Below are 18,001 nucleotides of genomic sequence, written 5' to 3' on the forward strand. Positions count from 1 at the left end.
GAAGGTGGACATCCTGGGCTCCTTCCTCACCTACCCTGACACCTTGAGATCTCTCCTTGGGGTCCTCTTCCAACACTTCTTCGGGGGACAAGACCTGGCTGTGATGGACATAGTGAATGATGGCTATAATGGGGCACTTCTGCACAAACATCCCCAGAGAGGCATTGCTGTCCACATCTGGTCCAGATATTGAGCACAGCGGAAGGTGCACCACCTGGCTGCACCAGTGCGTGGCCTGATGGGTGCTCAGCATTCTCTGCTCACTCAGATGCAGGGCGGAGGGTTGTCTTTGGCTCCTGTGCAATGGATTCTTTGGGTCAGGTCAGTGTGCCTTGCCTGCATGGCTGCTCAGAGTCATGCAGGAGGTCTATTAAGTCTGTTTTCTGTCACTGTAAGTGAATACCATAGGCAAGATAATTCATAAACAATAAAGGCTCATTCAGCTCACAGTTCTAGAGACCCAAGGTCAAGGGACTGCATCTGGTGAGGACCTCATTACTGGTGAGGACTCTGCAGTGTCCTAAAGTGGCACAGCACCTCCCATGATGAGAAATCAAGTGTGTCAGCTCAGGTCTCTCTTCCTGAGGTTTTTATTACATCGCCTGTCCCATCACCATTTATTACATCACCCCGCCCTCATGAGACCTCATCTAACAGGGAGAGCTTCCCAAATGCCATCAACCTGTGGCTGTGGGGAGTAGGTTTTACTATGAGTTGTGGAAGAGGCACATACCCAGACCAGAGCAAGCAGTGGGAAATAAGGCCAAGTCCCACCCTACAGCAGTGCAGAGAGCACAGGAGCAGGGCAGTTGGGTCGGGGAGAGGAGGTGGGCTCTGACACCCATGTGCCAGCCTGGCCCTATCAGGGAGTGTGGCTTTGCCTTAGTGGTCCAACTGTTGCCACCCATAAAATGGATCCAGTTGTCCCACTTCCCTCCATGTGCCTAGAGGGCCAGAGATCAGATGTGGGGGAAGGATGCTATGTTAAACAGAGACAATGATAAATACAGGTGAGACAGGCCCAAGCAGAGGGAGACAGCCCATTACCTATTTTAAGTCTGTGATCTAATAATTTGTGCCTCACTGTGCTTCTTGGTATACAGGACAACAAAATGACAAATGCATGCTCTAGGCAACTTGGCTTCGGGCAGCGTATTTACTGTATAACAAATCGCATTTCTAAAAACTTAAATTGTTTATTTTGTTTGTGAAATGTTATTGCTTTTGGACTGGCTTTGGGAAAAGACATTTCAGTAATTGTCAGGGCATTTTTGTTGAAGACGTTCATGCTGTGTTACTTCAATACCAGACTAAGTAGCGGCTGATTAGTGGTGGAGTGTACGCAGGCAGGTGTTTAGAATAGTAGCATGCATTAAGCTTGAAGTTGAACGAGGCGCTGTCCCTGTGGAGGGCGCCCACAGCCCCAAGCAAGTCAGGCAGGCAGCGTCAGCACAGAGCCTGAAGTGCAGCGTGTGTACTGCTCTGGGTGGGCGAAGGAGGTTAGGCGGGGCCCACCAGTAGTGCATCAGACATGCTTAATACATTTCCGCAATAATGGTGACAATAAAGATGAGGTGGCTGGGCAGGGACTCATAAGCATGTCATCATTGGGGAAGTGATGCGCAGGGGGTGGGGAGGCACGTGGGAGTTAAGTCCAGAGAGATCCAGTAGCCCTGCCTGTTAGTAAAGGTGCTATGACAGAAATCCAGAACTGCAGTCTGACAAGAATAGGAGGTTAATTCTCACTACTGGAACCACCTGAGGCATAGAGATCTGGGCCTTCTGATTCCAGTCACAGTCCCCGACCTCCACCCTTTAGGGCCTCCTAGTCTGTTTGTACTGGTAGAAAAAGAAAAGGAAGATAGAGAACAGGCTTCACACACACACACACACACACACACACACACACCCCTCTTTTACCTGCTCACATGATAGAGAACAGGCTTCTCTCTCTCTCTCTCTCTCTCTCTCTCTCTCACACACACACACACACACACACACACACACCCTCTTTTACCTGCTCACATTCCATTGGCTGAATCTAATCACATGCTCACACCCTGGTGCAAGGGTAGCTGGGAAATGAAGTCCCAAGCTCACCACCAGCCTCTCAGCACTTCATAGGAAGGAGACCTCCACCTTAGCTATCTCTCTCTGGTCCTGAAAAAGATTTTCCCAGAGCCTTATGTGTGTTCATCTTTGTACTGCAAATGTGTGCTTTGGGTTCCAGTAAAAATTACATTTACCTTGGAACACAGGTTAGAGGAGACCTGCAACAGAAAGGCTTATAGGAGTTAAAATCTGATTTCAAGCCAAAAGATTTAGGAAGGAGATGGTGCAGGAAATTTTATTTTGAGGGGAAATATCTAAACACACATTGTGGGCTGAGAAGATAGCTTGGCAGTCTAAGTGCCTGCCTGGCAAGTACAAGGTCTTGAGTTCAATTTCTGGTACTGCATGCTATGCTATCCTGGGACTCCAGGCTGGCCACTAAAACCGGGCATGGTGGAGCACCCCTGTAACCCCAGCTCTGGCGAGGCTGAGACAGGAGGATCACTACGAGTCTGAGCTGCGTAACAAGACCCTGTAAAATGATTTTTAAAAATTAAACAATGCATTATGAGCCACTATATTTTTGCTGTTTGCATTGTCGTGGGTCCCCTCCTCCAACCTGAAGCTACATATTAAATCTAATTACATCACTCATATTATTTCCCATGAAATTTACATCTAAATCTGCTGAGTAAGGGAAACAAGCAGAGGACTTAATTAGTAAAGTTAATCATGTTTGTTTAGTGTCTTTTTTTCTAAGGTTAGGAGAACGCAGCTGTAATCAGGGAAATAATACTAAATGTATCTTTCCTCCCCCAAGGGACCTCATATGCAGGTTCTTGGTTTTGCTAGGAGGCTTGGAGCATCACTTTTAGGATGCTGTCTCAGAGGATTCCGTGTGCCATCTGTTGTCACAACCATAGCTTAAAGGACCATGGCCCTTTCTGCTCTGTGGTTCCCCTTCCATCTCCCCTCAGAAGCAGGACTCTGCCTCCATTTCAGAATTATATTTTATTTTATTTTGGTTTGGGTTATTTTGGTATCAGAAATCAAGCTCAGGAGCCTACGCTTGCCAGGCAGGTGCTTGTGCCGCTACACTCCATGCCCAGCCCTCTGCCTGCCTAATGGGTGAAGCTCTTCCGCTGCTCTTCAGGATCAGCGGTGGTGTTCTTACATACTCCCCGGATTTGCACTCTCAGGCCACTGACCCAGGCCTCCTCTTTTCTCTTGGATCTTTCTCCTGGACAGCACACCTCATGTCTCATGGGGCAGATGGAGGAGAGCCCAGCCAGCCTTGTATAGGCTCAGTAGTAGGCACCAGGACTTTTCTTTTTTTTTCTCTTTATTTATTTATTTATTTATTTTTAATTTTTTTTTTTTTTTACAGTTTCAAACCAAATTGTTAGGACAGTTTCAATAATTAACACATTGCATACATTCTTCCTAGTGGTTAGTTGCTGTACAAGATGCGGACTTGATATCCTATTTACAAACACCATTAGAACAAATCCCTCTGTTCATTAAGAACATGTAACTATATATCTATCCTAACCACTTTGAATACACAGATACGAAATGGACATTCATCTGTATCCCCTTTTTTGTTAAGTTCCATCATTTAAATATTATAGATGTGTAAACTCAGCAAAATATTCTAAAAGAGTTCAGAGGTCCATAATAGTATTGAGTCTTCTGCTTCACTGGCAATATCAGAAATTGTTGACCTGAGTCCCCTACAGCTCAACATAACAGAAAGGCTTTACTGCTTATACTTCATTTTTATACTTTTCTGCTGGATGGTTAAGACCAAGGTAAAGCAGGACCTATGCAACAAGAGTTGTAGCTTTTGGGTCTGATAAGGTCAGTGAAATCCCCTCAGGATTTATCCTGAGATCTTGTACCTCAGATTGTAGAACCTTTGTCAGTGTCAGCCATATGAATGAGTCACAGCCATTGCTTGGCCAATGTGCTCTCCATCAGGACTTTTCTAAACAACGTTTCATTTTTTTTTTCCTCTCTCCACACAGAAACCCGTGCGGACCGCAGCAAGAAGCTCTTCAGGCACTATACTGTGGGCTCCTACGACAGCCTCGATGCATCCGGGTAAGATGTGCTTCTGTCCCTGCCACAGCCCTGCTGGGCAGATGCTCGCGTGTGCCATGGACACCCTGGGCTATCTCATGCGGAGGTCTCAGACCCTTTTGGTTTGCTTGTGTCCCACCACACTGGGACCATGGAAGCCACCATCTTCCTGTGTGGCCCTACAGTAGGGATTGAGCTACAGCACAAGCAGGGGGCCTGGGAGAGGCGGGCAGCTGTCCAGGGGCAGAGAGCACCGTCCCACAGAGGGGGTACAGCAGGCACAGAGACACTCTCAGGGATGCAGTTAGGACATCCAGGTTTCCTCTTCGCCTGTGTTTCCCATGCTCTCTACTGTCTCCTCTGGGGAGCTGGAGTTCACATTTGATGGGGTGGCTGGCCGGGGTAAGGGAGACTTTCCCACGGAAACCAAATTTCAACAGCAAGGGCCACAAAGACATCCTCATCTCAGTGCCCCTTCTCCCTGTGACAGAGGGAGAGGCTGGGCTTGGGTGGCGCCCTTTCAGACAGGGGCGTCATGAACAGCTGGACACCACAGAACCTGCTGTGGCCACTGTTCCACTTGCTTTATCAGCTTCTCTGATCCTGCTTGACCCTTCTCAGAACCTGCTTGGGTTCTGAGTGTCCCCAAGCGTGGAATTTCTCCATCCCTCTGTTCCCCTTGCAAGCCACACATCTCCCTGCAGCAGCATTGTCCTCACTGGGGCCATGGGGTGAGACTTTGCAGGCAGAGGCCTTGCGGAATCAGGGGGTGGGGTGGGGAGGGGAAGGACATGTGTGACTGCTTCTGGGAGCACCAGCGCCTAGCCTGTGGGTTCCATTTGAGAGCCCCCACACACACCCCATCAGATACCTGCCGAGAGGACCAGTCTGTGGTCCTCCTTCCCTGACTCCTCCCCAACCTCAGGGGCTGTGATGAACACCCAGCTCTGTTCCCACAGCCCCATCTGCCTCCTGAGGGGTCCCGCCTGAGTTTGTTTTTATTGAGGCAAGAGTTGGGTAACATCAAATGTATATTTTAAAGTATATAATTCGCTGGCATGTAGAATGCTGATGGTATGATGCAGCCACCAGGTCTGTCTAGTTCCAGAACACTTTCATCACCTCAAAAGGAAGCCCTGTGCCCTTGATGGTCACCCCCATTCTTCTGGCCCATGGCAGCTACCACCGGTCCACTTTCCATCTATACGGATGTATCTGTCCTGGGTGGGACCTCTATAGTGTACAGCCTGTGTTGCCATCTCACCACACTGAGTACATCCCTGGCATACCCCCGTGTCGTAGTGAGCATCCCCTTTCACTCTCAACACTCCCAGTATTTCTATTGTAGTAAACTATAACATTCAGAGTCTCGTCCGGACCATGTTGAAGTGCATGGATCAGCAGTGGCATTCTTACAGTTCAGGGTTAAGCCCAGGCACACTGCTGTGTAGCCGTCACCACCGTCCACCTCTAGAACTTCCTCTGAAGCCCTCTCCCCGTTGCATATGGACCCACACCTGTCTCCCCAGCTCCCAGCTCCCCCATCCTGCCTTCTTTCTCTGGATCTAGTGACTGCAGTGACCTCGCGTAAGTGGGGAGCACACAGCCCCTGCTGTTTTGTGACTGGCTCAACTCTCGAGGTGCAGTGTCTTCAAGGCCCATGCATGCTGTAGTGGGCGCCAGAATTTCTGTCCTTCTCAAGGCTGAGCGGCATCCCCATGTTTCTTTATTTATTCATCCTTTGATGGCAGTTGATATCTGCTGTTGGCTGTTACTAATGATACTGCTTTGGACTTTTCTTAGAAGTACTGGCTTGAACATGTTGTTTGGGCACTTACCTGGGGGTAGAACTGCTGGTTGGATTTAGTGCTGCTGTCAACCTCTTCTTCCACCTCTGTCCTAACAAGGTACACGGTATCAGGAGTAGAAGCCTACCTAGGGAGCTGGGGTCCCTTCTAGGGGAAAGTGTGGATGCTCTAGGTCTTGATCTATTGCCCTCACATTTTGTGTGGTGCTAGGGTTAGAACCCAGGGCCTTGCATGTCCTAGGCAAGTGTTCTACCACTGAACTGCCATTGATTGCCCATTTCTTTACCTTAACATGTTCACAGCAGGGCCACCTTATACCATCAGTGGTATATGCATGACTGTACCAGCATGACTGTACCACTTCTACCACCGGTGGTGTAAGCAGCTGATGGGACAGTTATACATGTACTGTTGGTGATTGTCACTAGACCAGTGGGGGCGAGTTAAACTCTATATGTGAGCATAGCGTGGTATGAGCATATCCCCCAAGAGAGTCAGGGGCCAGTGGCCACCAGATATCTGCTGCTACTACAGGATACATCAGACACAATGGGCAGTGGACCGTGGGCCCTGGACAGTGGTCACAGTTGGGGGAGGGGCTTCAACCCATACTTACATTCCAGCAAGGGGGGGCTTGGCAAAGCCAACATCTCCAGGAACACCTGGAGAGGCATCACTATGGCCACTTGGAGGACTTGCCAGGTACAGAGCGGGGTCTAAGTGAAAAGAGCCCCTTCCATCCAGGCAGTGGCTGTCCTCAGGCAGTGGCAGTCCTTAGGCAGTGGCTTTTACAGAGCTATCTTTCTACCAGGACCCTTGTCTTCAGGGACAGAGCAATGAACAGCTCATCTTGACATCTGTGAGACTGGGTGTGCACCCATGCACGAGGGTGCATACACACATCTGTGTGAAAGTAGGTGTGCATGCACACTTTTCATGTTACTCATGTGACTTCAGGGCTCCCCTCCTATGGAGAAGTGATGGGAACACTCAACTTGAACGAGCTGGGGACAGGAAGGTGGTAGGGCCAGCTAACTGGGGCCCCAGAGCAGAGGCATGTCATGTGACTAGCAGCAGGCCCAGTGTGCCTGGGGCACAGACTGCAGGTTAGCCAACCAAGGACAAGTGAGATGGTTGTAGCTATTTAGGTACCAAGTGGGCTGCCTGTGATGTAGGAGCTCCCACCACTTAAGAGTCAAGAAGCGCTGAGTACGCTCATGCCAGAAGGTCACAGAAGGTAGGACCAGTTGGCTACTGAGATCCCTGCCCCTTCAGCATCCCTGCTTTTAGTATCCAGATGAGGACTTTTGTTTTATTCCTGTTCGGAACACTTACTCTGTGCCAGCAACTGGGACCACAGAGAAGAGGGCCTTCCAAGAGGGCCTTCTGGCCACATCAGGGCCAACTGGTAGCGTTTAAGCAAGGGGTAGACCAGACTTCAGGTGAGGCCTGACTCTACCATGGCAGAAGGTTGGACGAGCTGTGGGTTTCTTGTGACCTGACATTAGAGTAAGAGAAACCAGGGTTGTAATCATGTCATTTACTCATCTTCCCATGTGTCATAGTTTGGGGCTTTTGCAAGGGGGACATACAATACAGGACACATTTTATAAGACTATTTTATAATCACCCAAAGAATCACATATAAAGAGTGCAGGAAATCTATCCACACACTAAAGACCAAAGAATTCAGCCAAAGCCCTGGATCCTAATATCCAGCATGAGTCCCGCTGAAAACCTAGAGCCCATAACAGTGCTTCCCACAAGTCCAGTTGGAGGCCTAGAACCCACAACAAAGTCCCATGCAGGCCCACTTCACAGATCTGTGCTGGGAAGGCCCAAAGGTCAGTGGCAGAAGCTAGAAAGTCTGTGCCAGCGGGATGAAGGGTCTGTGGCAGCAGGCTGAGGGATCTGCACTGCAGCCAGGGAGCAACACTCAAGGTAAGAACCAGAGCTTCCCCAAAAAGTACCACAGCCATCCTCAGCAACAGTGAGGTCCTGAACTCCTCCAGGGATGGGGAAAGCTGAGCTCCCATCAGGAAAACCAATGTGACAAGCCTCACCAGGAGGTTGAGCAGTACACCATCTTCCCCTCCAGAGCTAGGAAGCAGTGTTCAAGATGAGGACCAGAGCTTCCCCAAAATGAACCACAGCCATTCTCAGCAACAACAAAGATCCCAAGCTCCTCCTCAGACAAGAACAGCTAAGTTCATTGGGAAAGTCAGCCTGACAAAGTCCTCCAGCAGAATAGCCCAAGAGAACAAGCAGCTTGCAACAGCTCCGAGAGCTTCCCTAACAGCCTCTCAGAAGCTTCTCCAGTTTTGCCTCTTATGCCGCTGACAGTAATCCTCAGGTGGGCCTCCCACACACACACACCCCCACCATGCTAGTTCAGTTCAGCTGGGTGTTGACCACCAGTTAACAATCCACCATGCATCTGCTACCCTGTCCTAGTCACAGTACTATCAGTGACTACACTCTTGCCTTGTACAACAGGTATCATTATCTATTTTATAGAGAGACAGTGCCATTGAAAAAGAAAGGCCCAAGCAATGGAGCTCACCCCTGGCCCTACCAATTGTCAGTCTGGCCACCAAGGCCCTGCCCACTGAGGCCAAGATATCATTGCTTAGGACTGACCTGAGATGGAGGAAAACAGCAAGGTGGGATTTCTCTGTGGAGATAGTTCTCTGAAAAGCTGCTCTGGAAGCATCCTTGGGAGAGAGAATGTTGCTTGCTTGGTTAATGTACAAGGCATGGCTTGCAGGGCCTCCTTCACTCGGAATGGCAGCCCTGGCCTTGGCCAAACTGTGACCTTGACAGGGCCCTGGTGGTTCACAATGTGAGTGTTTGTGGATGAATAGATTCAGCTGTCTCATGGGCTATCCGAACCCATGGCTAGTCTGGCTCAGAAGAAAGAGAGGCTGACCATTGGTCCCCTGATTGAGCAGGCAGGATGTGCCTGGGAGCAGGCATGCCGCAGTGCGGCAACGAGCAGCCAGCAATTCGTTAGTCCACTTCAGAGCCCCTGCTAGAAATGGCCTAATGAGCAGCGGAGACCTAGGGCTGCACCAGCCAATTACCCACTGTAAGCGGCAGGTCATGTCCAGGCAGGTGGCACATGGCTGAGGCCGCCCCACTGTGAGTACAAATGCAATTAGAGGCGATTCAATAGGAATCAAGACTGCGAGATATTCATTGAGTCAGGTGGGAGTTTTCTTTTCTTCCCACCCGTCTCGTGTCAGAAAGTTTGCTCAGAGGTTGGTGAGGAAGAGCCGGATGGCTGATGCAGGCCAGCCAGTCACTAGCACTCCTTCCCTTCTGCCTGCCCAGAGTCACATGAGAGTCCCTGGAGAAAGGGCTATGCCGATCGGGTCAGACAGCAGAGGTCCTGGTACCACTACCGCACACCGTCACTATGAACACAGCTGAACACTGACAGCACTCGTAAGTCTACTCTTCTTTAGTCAGATCCTAGCTTTCTCAGCATGAAACACCTAGGAAGACGCTACCAGGGGTAGGGGTGGACAGGAGGACCTCATGGTCCCACTTAGGGCTGAACAGGTGCCACCCTTCCACCACCCATCTGCCCATTTCTCTGTCCATCCACTTACCCATTGCTCCTCACACATGCATCCAGCCAGCTACCTACCCACTCATGCATCTGCCCATCTCTCAGTGTCTGTCTGTCCATCTTCTACACACCCATCCATCTACTCATCCACTTAACCATCCACTCATTCATCTGCCCATCTATCCATCCACCCCTCTATCTCTCTCGTCATTTGCTTAGTCATAGCCCTTTATCCAACCATTCATGTAACAGCGTGTCGACTCATCCTTCCATTCACCTACCCATTCTACTCATTGTACTCACTGAACCATGTTTATCAAGACCTCACTACTCTGGGAGTCACAGGCACGGAGGTAAATTAGACAGACATCATCCTTGACTTCATGTAGATTAAAATCTTATTAGTGAAGATAGCAATAAATTTCACACATAAACAAACCAAAAGTTTGTACTGTATGATTAAATCCATGAGGCAAATTAGCACTTTCATTAGTCCCTTGGGTGGAGAGAGTTAAGCCAGCTTCACACGGGTAAGCCAGGAGCCAGGTAATGTCTCTCTGAGGAAGTGGCATTTCTGTTCCAATTTTTTTTTTCCTTTGTGGGTACTAGGATTTGAACCCACGGCTTTCACACTGAACTATATGAGGAGTGCCTGTCTAAAGATTTTGAGACAGGGTCTCACATTGTCACTAAGTTTCCAGGCAGGGCTAGAACTTGCAACCCTCCTGCCTCAGCCCTCCGAAGTGCTATAATTACGGATGCGCATCAGCATGCCTGGTTAAAGGAGTGCTTGTGAGTTGAAAGCTGAAGGTGGAGGGCAATCGCCTCCACAGAGAGGGCCCACTATGTACAAAGGTACAGGGAAGGCCAGGAGTAGGGAGCCCAGAAGAGCTCAGAGGATGATGCAAAGAAAGAGTCTGCTCTTGAGAGGGTTTGGGGAGATCTCAGGTGTGGGTTGGTGACATCATGGTGCTAAGCAGAGAATAGTGGGGTCTGATGCAGTGCTGGCGAAGCAGATGGGCCAATGAGTGGGAAACACTGGGGAGATGCTGTGTGGCCCAAGCCCAGCAGTGGCGATGACCTAGGCTGGAGGAGGAGGAGCAGGAGCAGCAGGAGGAGGAGGTGGTGGTGAAGTGCAGTGTGAACTTGGAGTGCACAGGACCACTGGGTCCTGCGTGCAGCAAGGGAGAGCGCAGGAGCCTCCGCTTTGTCCTGGCATGAACTTTGCCAGGAGGAGCTCTCTGCAAAGCCCCTGCACTCGGCGAGGAAGCAAGTGGACGTCGGGCTGTTGTGGTTCACGGCGTGGTGCTCACAGCACCTGTTACTCCACAGCCCTGCCACACAGACGGTGCCCCGTCTGCTCAGAAACATCACCAGCAGGAAGATCCAGAGGCTCTATTACTTCCATCCTCAGTAAAACCAATCTTCTCCTGGAGATTGATTTAAAAGGATGGAAAATTGTGCCTGTTCACCAGGCAAATAACCACTACCCACAGCTGCTTATTTTCATGGCTTTCAAGACTCATTTTGATATTTTTCAAATTGGTAATGGGAAACAGATACACGTGGTAAAAGATTCAAAATGCGAGCAAATGATAGAGTGGAAAGAGCGGGTCTCTCCCCGTCCCTGCCTTCCACACCCAAGTTCTTCTCCCTAGAGGAAACCTCAGTCTCTGGCTCCAAGCAATCTTTCTAGAGACAGATTCTGCATAGAGAGAGGCACGTGTGAGCATCAGCAGAAACCTCTGAAAGCCCTGAAATATAAGCTGCCCTCAGTTTTCTCTCAGACTTTCCTACTGAGCCACTGTGTGACCGGGGGCTGCTCGCCGCCCCTCTGGTGCCTTCATTTTCTGCTGTATGCAAAATAGGGCCCCCCTGCCCCCCTTCCCTACCTCCAGCTGTGTTCATGGTATGAATGAATGAGAAAATATGTTTAGCGCCTGCAGCTCCTAAGAGTCACGCGCTGTATAAATCCAGAGGGGTGCTGAGTGGCGCGCAGCGTGTGTGGGCAGCTGGCTTTCCTTTGAAACCCTCCCTGTGTGCTCTAGAAGTTAAGAACTGAATGGCAAGAAGCAGCGATTTCCCCTCAGTCTTGCTCCACCATTACTTCATATTTTTCTATTATTCCTTCAAGTTAAAAAGCAGGACTCCGACTCTGAGCATGTTTATTCGCAGGATAGAAGCAGAAGGAAGCATCCTCAGCTTGTCCGCTCTCTCCATCAAGGGTTGGGCCTGGCAAGCAATGGAGCTTATGTGGCTGCCCTCTGGGACAGAGTTTTAATCTGAAAAGAGATGAATGCACCTTACATGTCATATGTTTACATGTTCCTAAATTTTTATGCGGACATAGTGCTTTTGTAATTTTTGGTAACAGGAAGCTCTCAAGCTATAGATCAAGGAAAATGTGGCATCCCATGCCCTGGCTCTACCCCTTTGCTTCCTCCAGCATTAGGCATATGGTGACTGAGGACCAGGCTGCATTTACATGAGTCATTTCCCCGGTGTGCTCTTGCTAGGCTTCCTCCTCCAGCCTGCTCTGCCCTGTGGGCTCCACTGTGGGCATAGCGTGCCCAGGACCAGTGGGACACCGGAGAACTCTCCTCTTCCTCATCACCCCCACTGCCCCCACCATTCAGGGCCCCAACAGAGTCTTTCCCCCTGCTCTTGCGCAGGTCAGCGGGCTTCATAGCATCCTCACATTTCAGCTGTCCCTTAACATTTCCTCTCCTCAGAAGCATTGGTCCAAGTACCCCATGTGTGCACAGAAACAATCCCTCCTTTAAAGCTGAGCAGTCGTCTTCAGAGACAGGGCTCAGGGTGGAAAGAAATCCTCCTCGTAGCCTTACCTGTACACCTCCCTGGGCAGAGAGATGGACCGCTTGACACTTTGACCACTTTGTTTATAATTCACACACACACACACACACACACACACACACACACACATCTTAATCTCATGGTGGAAACAGCCTTGAAAGTTTGCTGGAAAGATGAAATTTTATAGTTCTGTCTCCGCCCCATTTTAAATAGTTGTTGCCAGTTTAGTAATTGATTACTCTTATGTTTTTAGACTCCTGTCTCCTGTTTCATGATCAACAGTGTTCCTTGATCCTTTGTTATAGTTAAATCTTTTAAATTTGGTCTATAAGTCAGATTCAAAAGTTAAAATAATAGTAATAATTATTATTAATAAGAATAATAGGCATGGTAGCACACATCTAATATCCTAGCAGTTGGTAGGCAGAGGCAAGAGGCTTGCCATGAGTTCAAGGCCAATCCACACTACATAATGAGTTCAAGACCAGCCTGTACTTCATAGTAAGACCCAGTCTCAAGAAACAAAAAATAGTTTTTAAAAAGCAAAAAACATTTTAATAGAAACATTTCCGTTAGCACCAAGAGTAGAAAGAGATCTCAGCCTCCTATGGGCATCCTACAAGTAGTCCACACACTAGCTCATAGAATATGAGTACGCAAATGCAAAGGAACTGCAATGATCCCATGCATATTATCAGACCATCATGCAGTGAAACTGGAAATCAGCGGCCAGAGAAACCACAAGAACTTCATAAACACATGGAAAGAAAATAGCATTCTCCTGAACAATCAGTGGGTCACAGATGAAGCTAAAGGAGAAACTAGACAGTTTCTACAGTTACATAGTAGCAACAGTACAGCACGCCAGAACATACGGGACACAACGAAAGCAGTCCTAGAAGGGAAATGTGTAGCATAAAGACCCATATCAGGAAAAGAGCACGCGCAGATAACAACTAAGTGGTGAACCTCAAATTTCTAGAAAAAGAAGAGCAGGCTAGGTCAAAAACCACACACAGGAAAGAAATTATAAAGAGCAGAGAAGAAATTAACGCATTCAAAACTAAAAAGCAATGCGAAGAATCAATGAATCAAAGACTTTGTACTTAGAGGAAATGGAATGAACAACCTTTCTCCAACCTTATCCAAAAAAAGGGAAGAAACTCAAATCCATGAAATTAAAAATAAAAAGAGTGAAATCACAAAAGACCCTGCAAAAATCCTGAAGATCATCTATGCCTACTTTGAAAACTTGTATTCTAATAAGATGGAAAATGCAGAAGAAATGGACAGATTCCTAGATACATAGGAATTACCAAAGCTGAATCAAAATAATAAAAGTCCTAACTAGGGGTCAGGGAGATGGCTCAGCACAATAAGTGCTTGCCTGGCAAGTGGAAGGGCCTGAGTTCAATCCCAGGTTCTGCCAAAAAAATAAAAAATAAAAAAATAAAAATCCTAACTAAGCCAATATCAATCAATGAAATTGAAGATGTAATTAAAAACCCACCAACAAAGAAAAGCCCAGGCCCTGAATTCACTGCTGAATTCTACAAGAAATTTAGAGAAGACTTCAAACTACTACTTCTCAAACTCTTTAATGAAATTAAAAGGGAAGCAATACCAGGAAAAACAAGGAACAGCACAATCCCTGACTTGAAATTATATCATAAAGCTACTGTGCTAAAAACAGCATGGCACTGGAAAAGAAGACCTGAAGATCAATGAACAGATTAGAAAATGCAGGAAGAGCTCCAGACATACTCGTCCACCTTATCTCTGACAAAGATGTCTAACACATTCACTAGAAGAAACATTGCCTCTTTAATAAATGGTGCTGGCAAAAATGGTTTGCATATGCCAAAGATTACAACCGGACCCATATCCTTCACATGCACTGAACTAAATTCAAAATGGATCAAAGATCTAAATATAAAAACATGAACATTAAATCTGCTTGAAGACAGAGTAGGTAAAAATATTGGCATTATTGTAGGTGAAGGCTTTCTGAATAAAACCCCAGCCACACGAGAACTATCACAAAGAACCAACAATTGAGGTCTCATTTTATTAAAAAGCTTTTGCACAGCAAGAAAAACCACCAGTAGAGTGAAGAGACCACCCCCTGATGAGGGAACATGTTTGCCAGCTGTTCCTCAGACAAATGATTATTATCAAAAACGTAAAAAGAACTAAAAAAAAATCCGACCTCCCAAATTTAGAGACCCAATCAAAAATGGGCATCTGAGATGAATACACACTTCTCAGGTGAAGAAATGCAAACAGCAAATAAATAGATGGAAAAATGTTCAAGATCACGGGGCATTTGAGAAATGCAAATTAAAACAACACTGAGATTCCATCCCACCCTGGAAAAAATGGCTGTCATCAAGAAGTCAGCCAATAACAAATGCTGGAGGGGATTGGGGAAAAAGGAATGCCTCTCCCCTCTTGGTGGGAGTGCAGACTGCTACCACCACTGAGGTAGACGTCAGTATGGAGATTTCCCAAAAAACTAGGATTGGAGGTCCCATTGGACCCAGCTATTTCCCAGAAGATTGTAAAACTGTATCACAGCAATGTACGTGCACCTGTGTTTATAGCAACGCAATTTGTAATAGCTAGATCTTGGGAACAACCCAAAGGTCCATCCACTGAGAATGGATAAAAATAGATGGTGATACTTTTATACAATTGAGTTAAAAAAAAAAAGAAAGAAAAAAAGAAAGAAAGAAAGAAAGAAAGAAAGAAAGAAAGAAAGAAGGGAGGGGGCCGGGGAGATGACTCATTTGAATAAGTGCTTCCCTGGCAAACACAGGGGCCTGAGTTCAATCCCTGGTTATGCAAAAAAAAAAAAAAAAAAAAGAAGAAAAGAAAGAAAGGGAATATTATACAGCCATAAAGAAGGAAAAGGAGCTGGGGAGATGGCTCAGTGGAATAAGCGCTTCCCTGGCAAGTGCAAGGGCCTGAGTTCAATCCCTGGTTCTGCAAAAAAAAAAAAAAGAAGAAAGACAAGCTGGAGACTTTTATAGGTAAATGGATGCAACTCAAGACCACACTCATAAGTGAAATAAACCAGACGCACATATGTAGACATTGTCATATATAAATATAACTCATTTCTCATAGTTCATTGAAGACAAAGATTTGTGCTAATATACTTGGATAGTTAAATGCCAATATATTATATCCTCAGCAACTAATTTAAAGGCAACCATACACAGTGTATTAATCTTTGTTACCCTCCTATTGTCTTGTTTTGAAATTTTGGGGATTTTTTTTCTCTTTAAAATAAAATTAAAAGAATGGGAGTAGAATTCTAGTTCTTCGCAGACCTCCCAGAAAGGTCTTTCTAACAGTGCAGCCTGGGGGATTCCTTTCTCTTTTTCTTCCCCCAGTTGTTCAAAGTAACCCCAGATTTTAGCTTAAGATTAGCATTGCTGGTTTTTGTTTTTTTAATGAGTTCATTCCCCCCTCCCCGGGGTTTCTGGTTGCCTTTTTCCGCATGCCTTGGAGCTGCGCCCTGTCTCTGTGTGCTCCTGAAGCGCTTGCCGCTCTCCCTGGAGTGCTCCCGCATTCTGCTCAAGCGTTGACAGCAGGCCCTGCCATGCCGCAGGTGTCCCTTGTTGAGTTATGGGACAAATGAGAAGTTTCTTGGTCTTTACCCTTGTTCTGCTGGGGCAGATCCTCAGGTAACAACCTCAAGAAAAGGAAGCTAGAGTGTAAACCATTTACTACTGGTGGGAGGCTAAGATGCGGTCTGTTCTTTCCCCCACCGCAGTGACCCTTTTCCTGCCTTTCTACTCTGACAATACCTTGGCCTCTGTATCTTCTCGGTACCCTGAAATGCTATGATCTGGGGTCTCGGTGGGGTCTCTTGTGTGTTCATTGTGTCCACCATCCCAGAGACCTGCCAGGCTTAAGCACCTTTATCTCTGAAAATAAACTTTTTTTTTTTTTTGCTCCTTTGGAAATCCATTCATATTCTCTTTTTCTCTCTCTCTCTCTCTCTCTCTCCCTCTCTCCCCCCTCTCCCTCTCTCCCTCTCTCCCTCTCTCCCTCTCTCCCTCTCTCTCTCCCTCTCTCCCCCCTCTCCCTCTCTCCCTCTCTCCCTCTCTCTCTCCCTCTCCCTCTCTCTCCCTCTCCCTCTCTCTCCCTCTCCCTCTCTCTCTCTCTCCTTTCTGGATTTTTTCCCCAGACCATTTGAGTTCACCTCATTTGTCACTTAGTCTTTCTCCAGTGTTCCATCTCTGCCATTTTGCTCTCTATTCTGGGAAAAATTCTCCTGCTTCCTACTTGTCTGTGGAAGTTAGTATCTTGCCAGTCATCCTGCTATTGTCTTCAATGCCAGAACAAGTTTCTAAAGCTTGAGCGAAGTAGCTTCTAGAAGGCTCCTAGAACAAAACAGTGTGGCTGGGTGGTGAGGCCTCTGCACACAGCTGGCCTGTAGACTGCCCCATGAAACACCTGGAAGAGAGAAGCCCCAAGACACCTTCCCTGCCCTGTTCCTACTGGAAGCTCGTGAGCAAAGAAGGGCACAGTTTCTGGTATACCCCTCCAGGACAAGCAGCAGGACCAGAAATGAGAAGGGAGGGGGGAGTGGGCTTTGGTTCTGGAGTGAGCAGGGAACATAGCTTGATGAGAGAAGTAGTTCCCAAGAGCACCGTCTGCTGTGACTCAGCCCTGTTCCCACGTGGCCTCACCTGCCCCCTGTCCTGTGACCCCAGACCAGACCACCGTCTCTCTCACCTGCACCTTGCACCAGCTACCATTTGTGATCCTGAGGATTAGTGTTTGCTCCTCTGGCACAGAGCTTGGAGATCCATACTTGCTGGATAGTTATACTAGAGGCCAGCACTTAGGAGATGTCCTGGGTCTACACTGGGCCTCGAGCCTTGAGGGGCTGCTGCTGGGCCAGGTTGGACTCGTCCTTCTCCAGGAGTTGGTGGTTTAATTAAGGCTCCCCTGGCCTTGCCCAGCACGGCATCCCATGTCAAGTGCCTAGCTTCTGGGCTTTAGACCCCAGCAAAAGGACTCTCCTGCTGAAGATGGGCTCAGAGCCTCTGGAAATGCCAGGGTTATTTCTAGTGGGACACAGCGGGGCACCTCCTTCTGCCAGCTCTGCAGTGCTCAGAAACTACCCTGCATAGAAGCTGTGGAGCCCTGGGTCTTCAGGGTTTTTCTAAAGCCTCCGGGGCACCCCAGGACCGCTCGGGTCCCAGTACAGAGACACCCCACTGTGAGAGGCCAGCAGTCTCATGCTGCTGTCCTTTCTGTGGGCCAGGAAAAGAAAAAAAAAAAAAAAAAAAACACCACCCTGGGAACTTCTATTCTAAGTGCAGTAGTCCCCTGGGGCCCAGGAGCCAAGGCCCTCATCACAAGGGAGGATGCTGGCTCAGAGCATCCTCAGACCACATTTAGTACATTTCCCAGGTGGCGAGTGGGTGGCTGGGTGGGGGGAGACAGGCAGATGGGTGGGGACAAGGGAGAAGCCACTGAGGAGCCGTAGGGGAGACTGGCATTCGGGCACTCCTCCAGGTCGGCCCCAGCTGAGACCCAGGGCCTGTGGCTCACGCCAATGGGCCTGCCAGGATGGAGACACTAAGGCCCAGAGCTGCACATCAGCCTCCTGCCTCCCAGGCTCCTGGAGCCTCCCCAGCAGTGGAAG

At 48.1% G+C, this 18,001-nt stretch overlaps 1 protein-coding gene across 3 annotated transcripts in view; it reads left to right on the forward strand.

The window, feature by feature from the left end:
- Positions 1-18,001, forward strand: part of Shank2 (SH3 and multiple ankyrin repeat domains 2) — a 537,673-nt gene that overhangs the window by 345,704 nt on the left and 173,968 nt on the right. For all 3 annotated transcript variants that reach the window (XM_023710614.1, XM_023710615.1, XM_023710613.1), the window contains exon 14: positions 4,080-4,155. In XM_023710614.1, the coding sequence (XP_023566382.1) occupies positions 4,080-4,155 (76 nt within the window). The remainder of the gene's footprint in view (positions 1-4,079; positions 4,156-18,001) is intronic.

The sequence above is a fragment of the Octodon degus genome, unplaced genomic scaffold (assembly GCF_000260255.1).
Source record: "Octodon degus isolate 3935 unplaced genomic scaffold, OctDeg1.0 scaffold00018, whole genome shotgun sequence".
NCBI lineage: Eukaryota > Metazoa > Chordata > Mammalia > Rodentia > Octodontidae > Octodon > Octodon degus.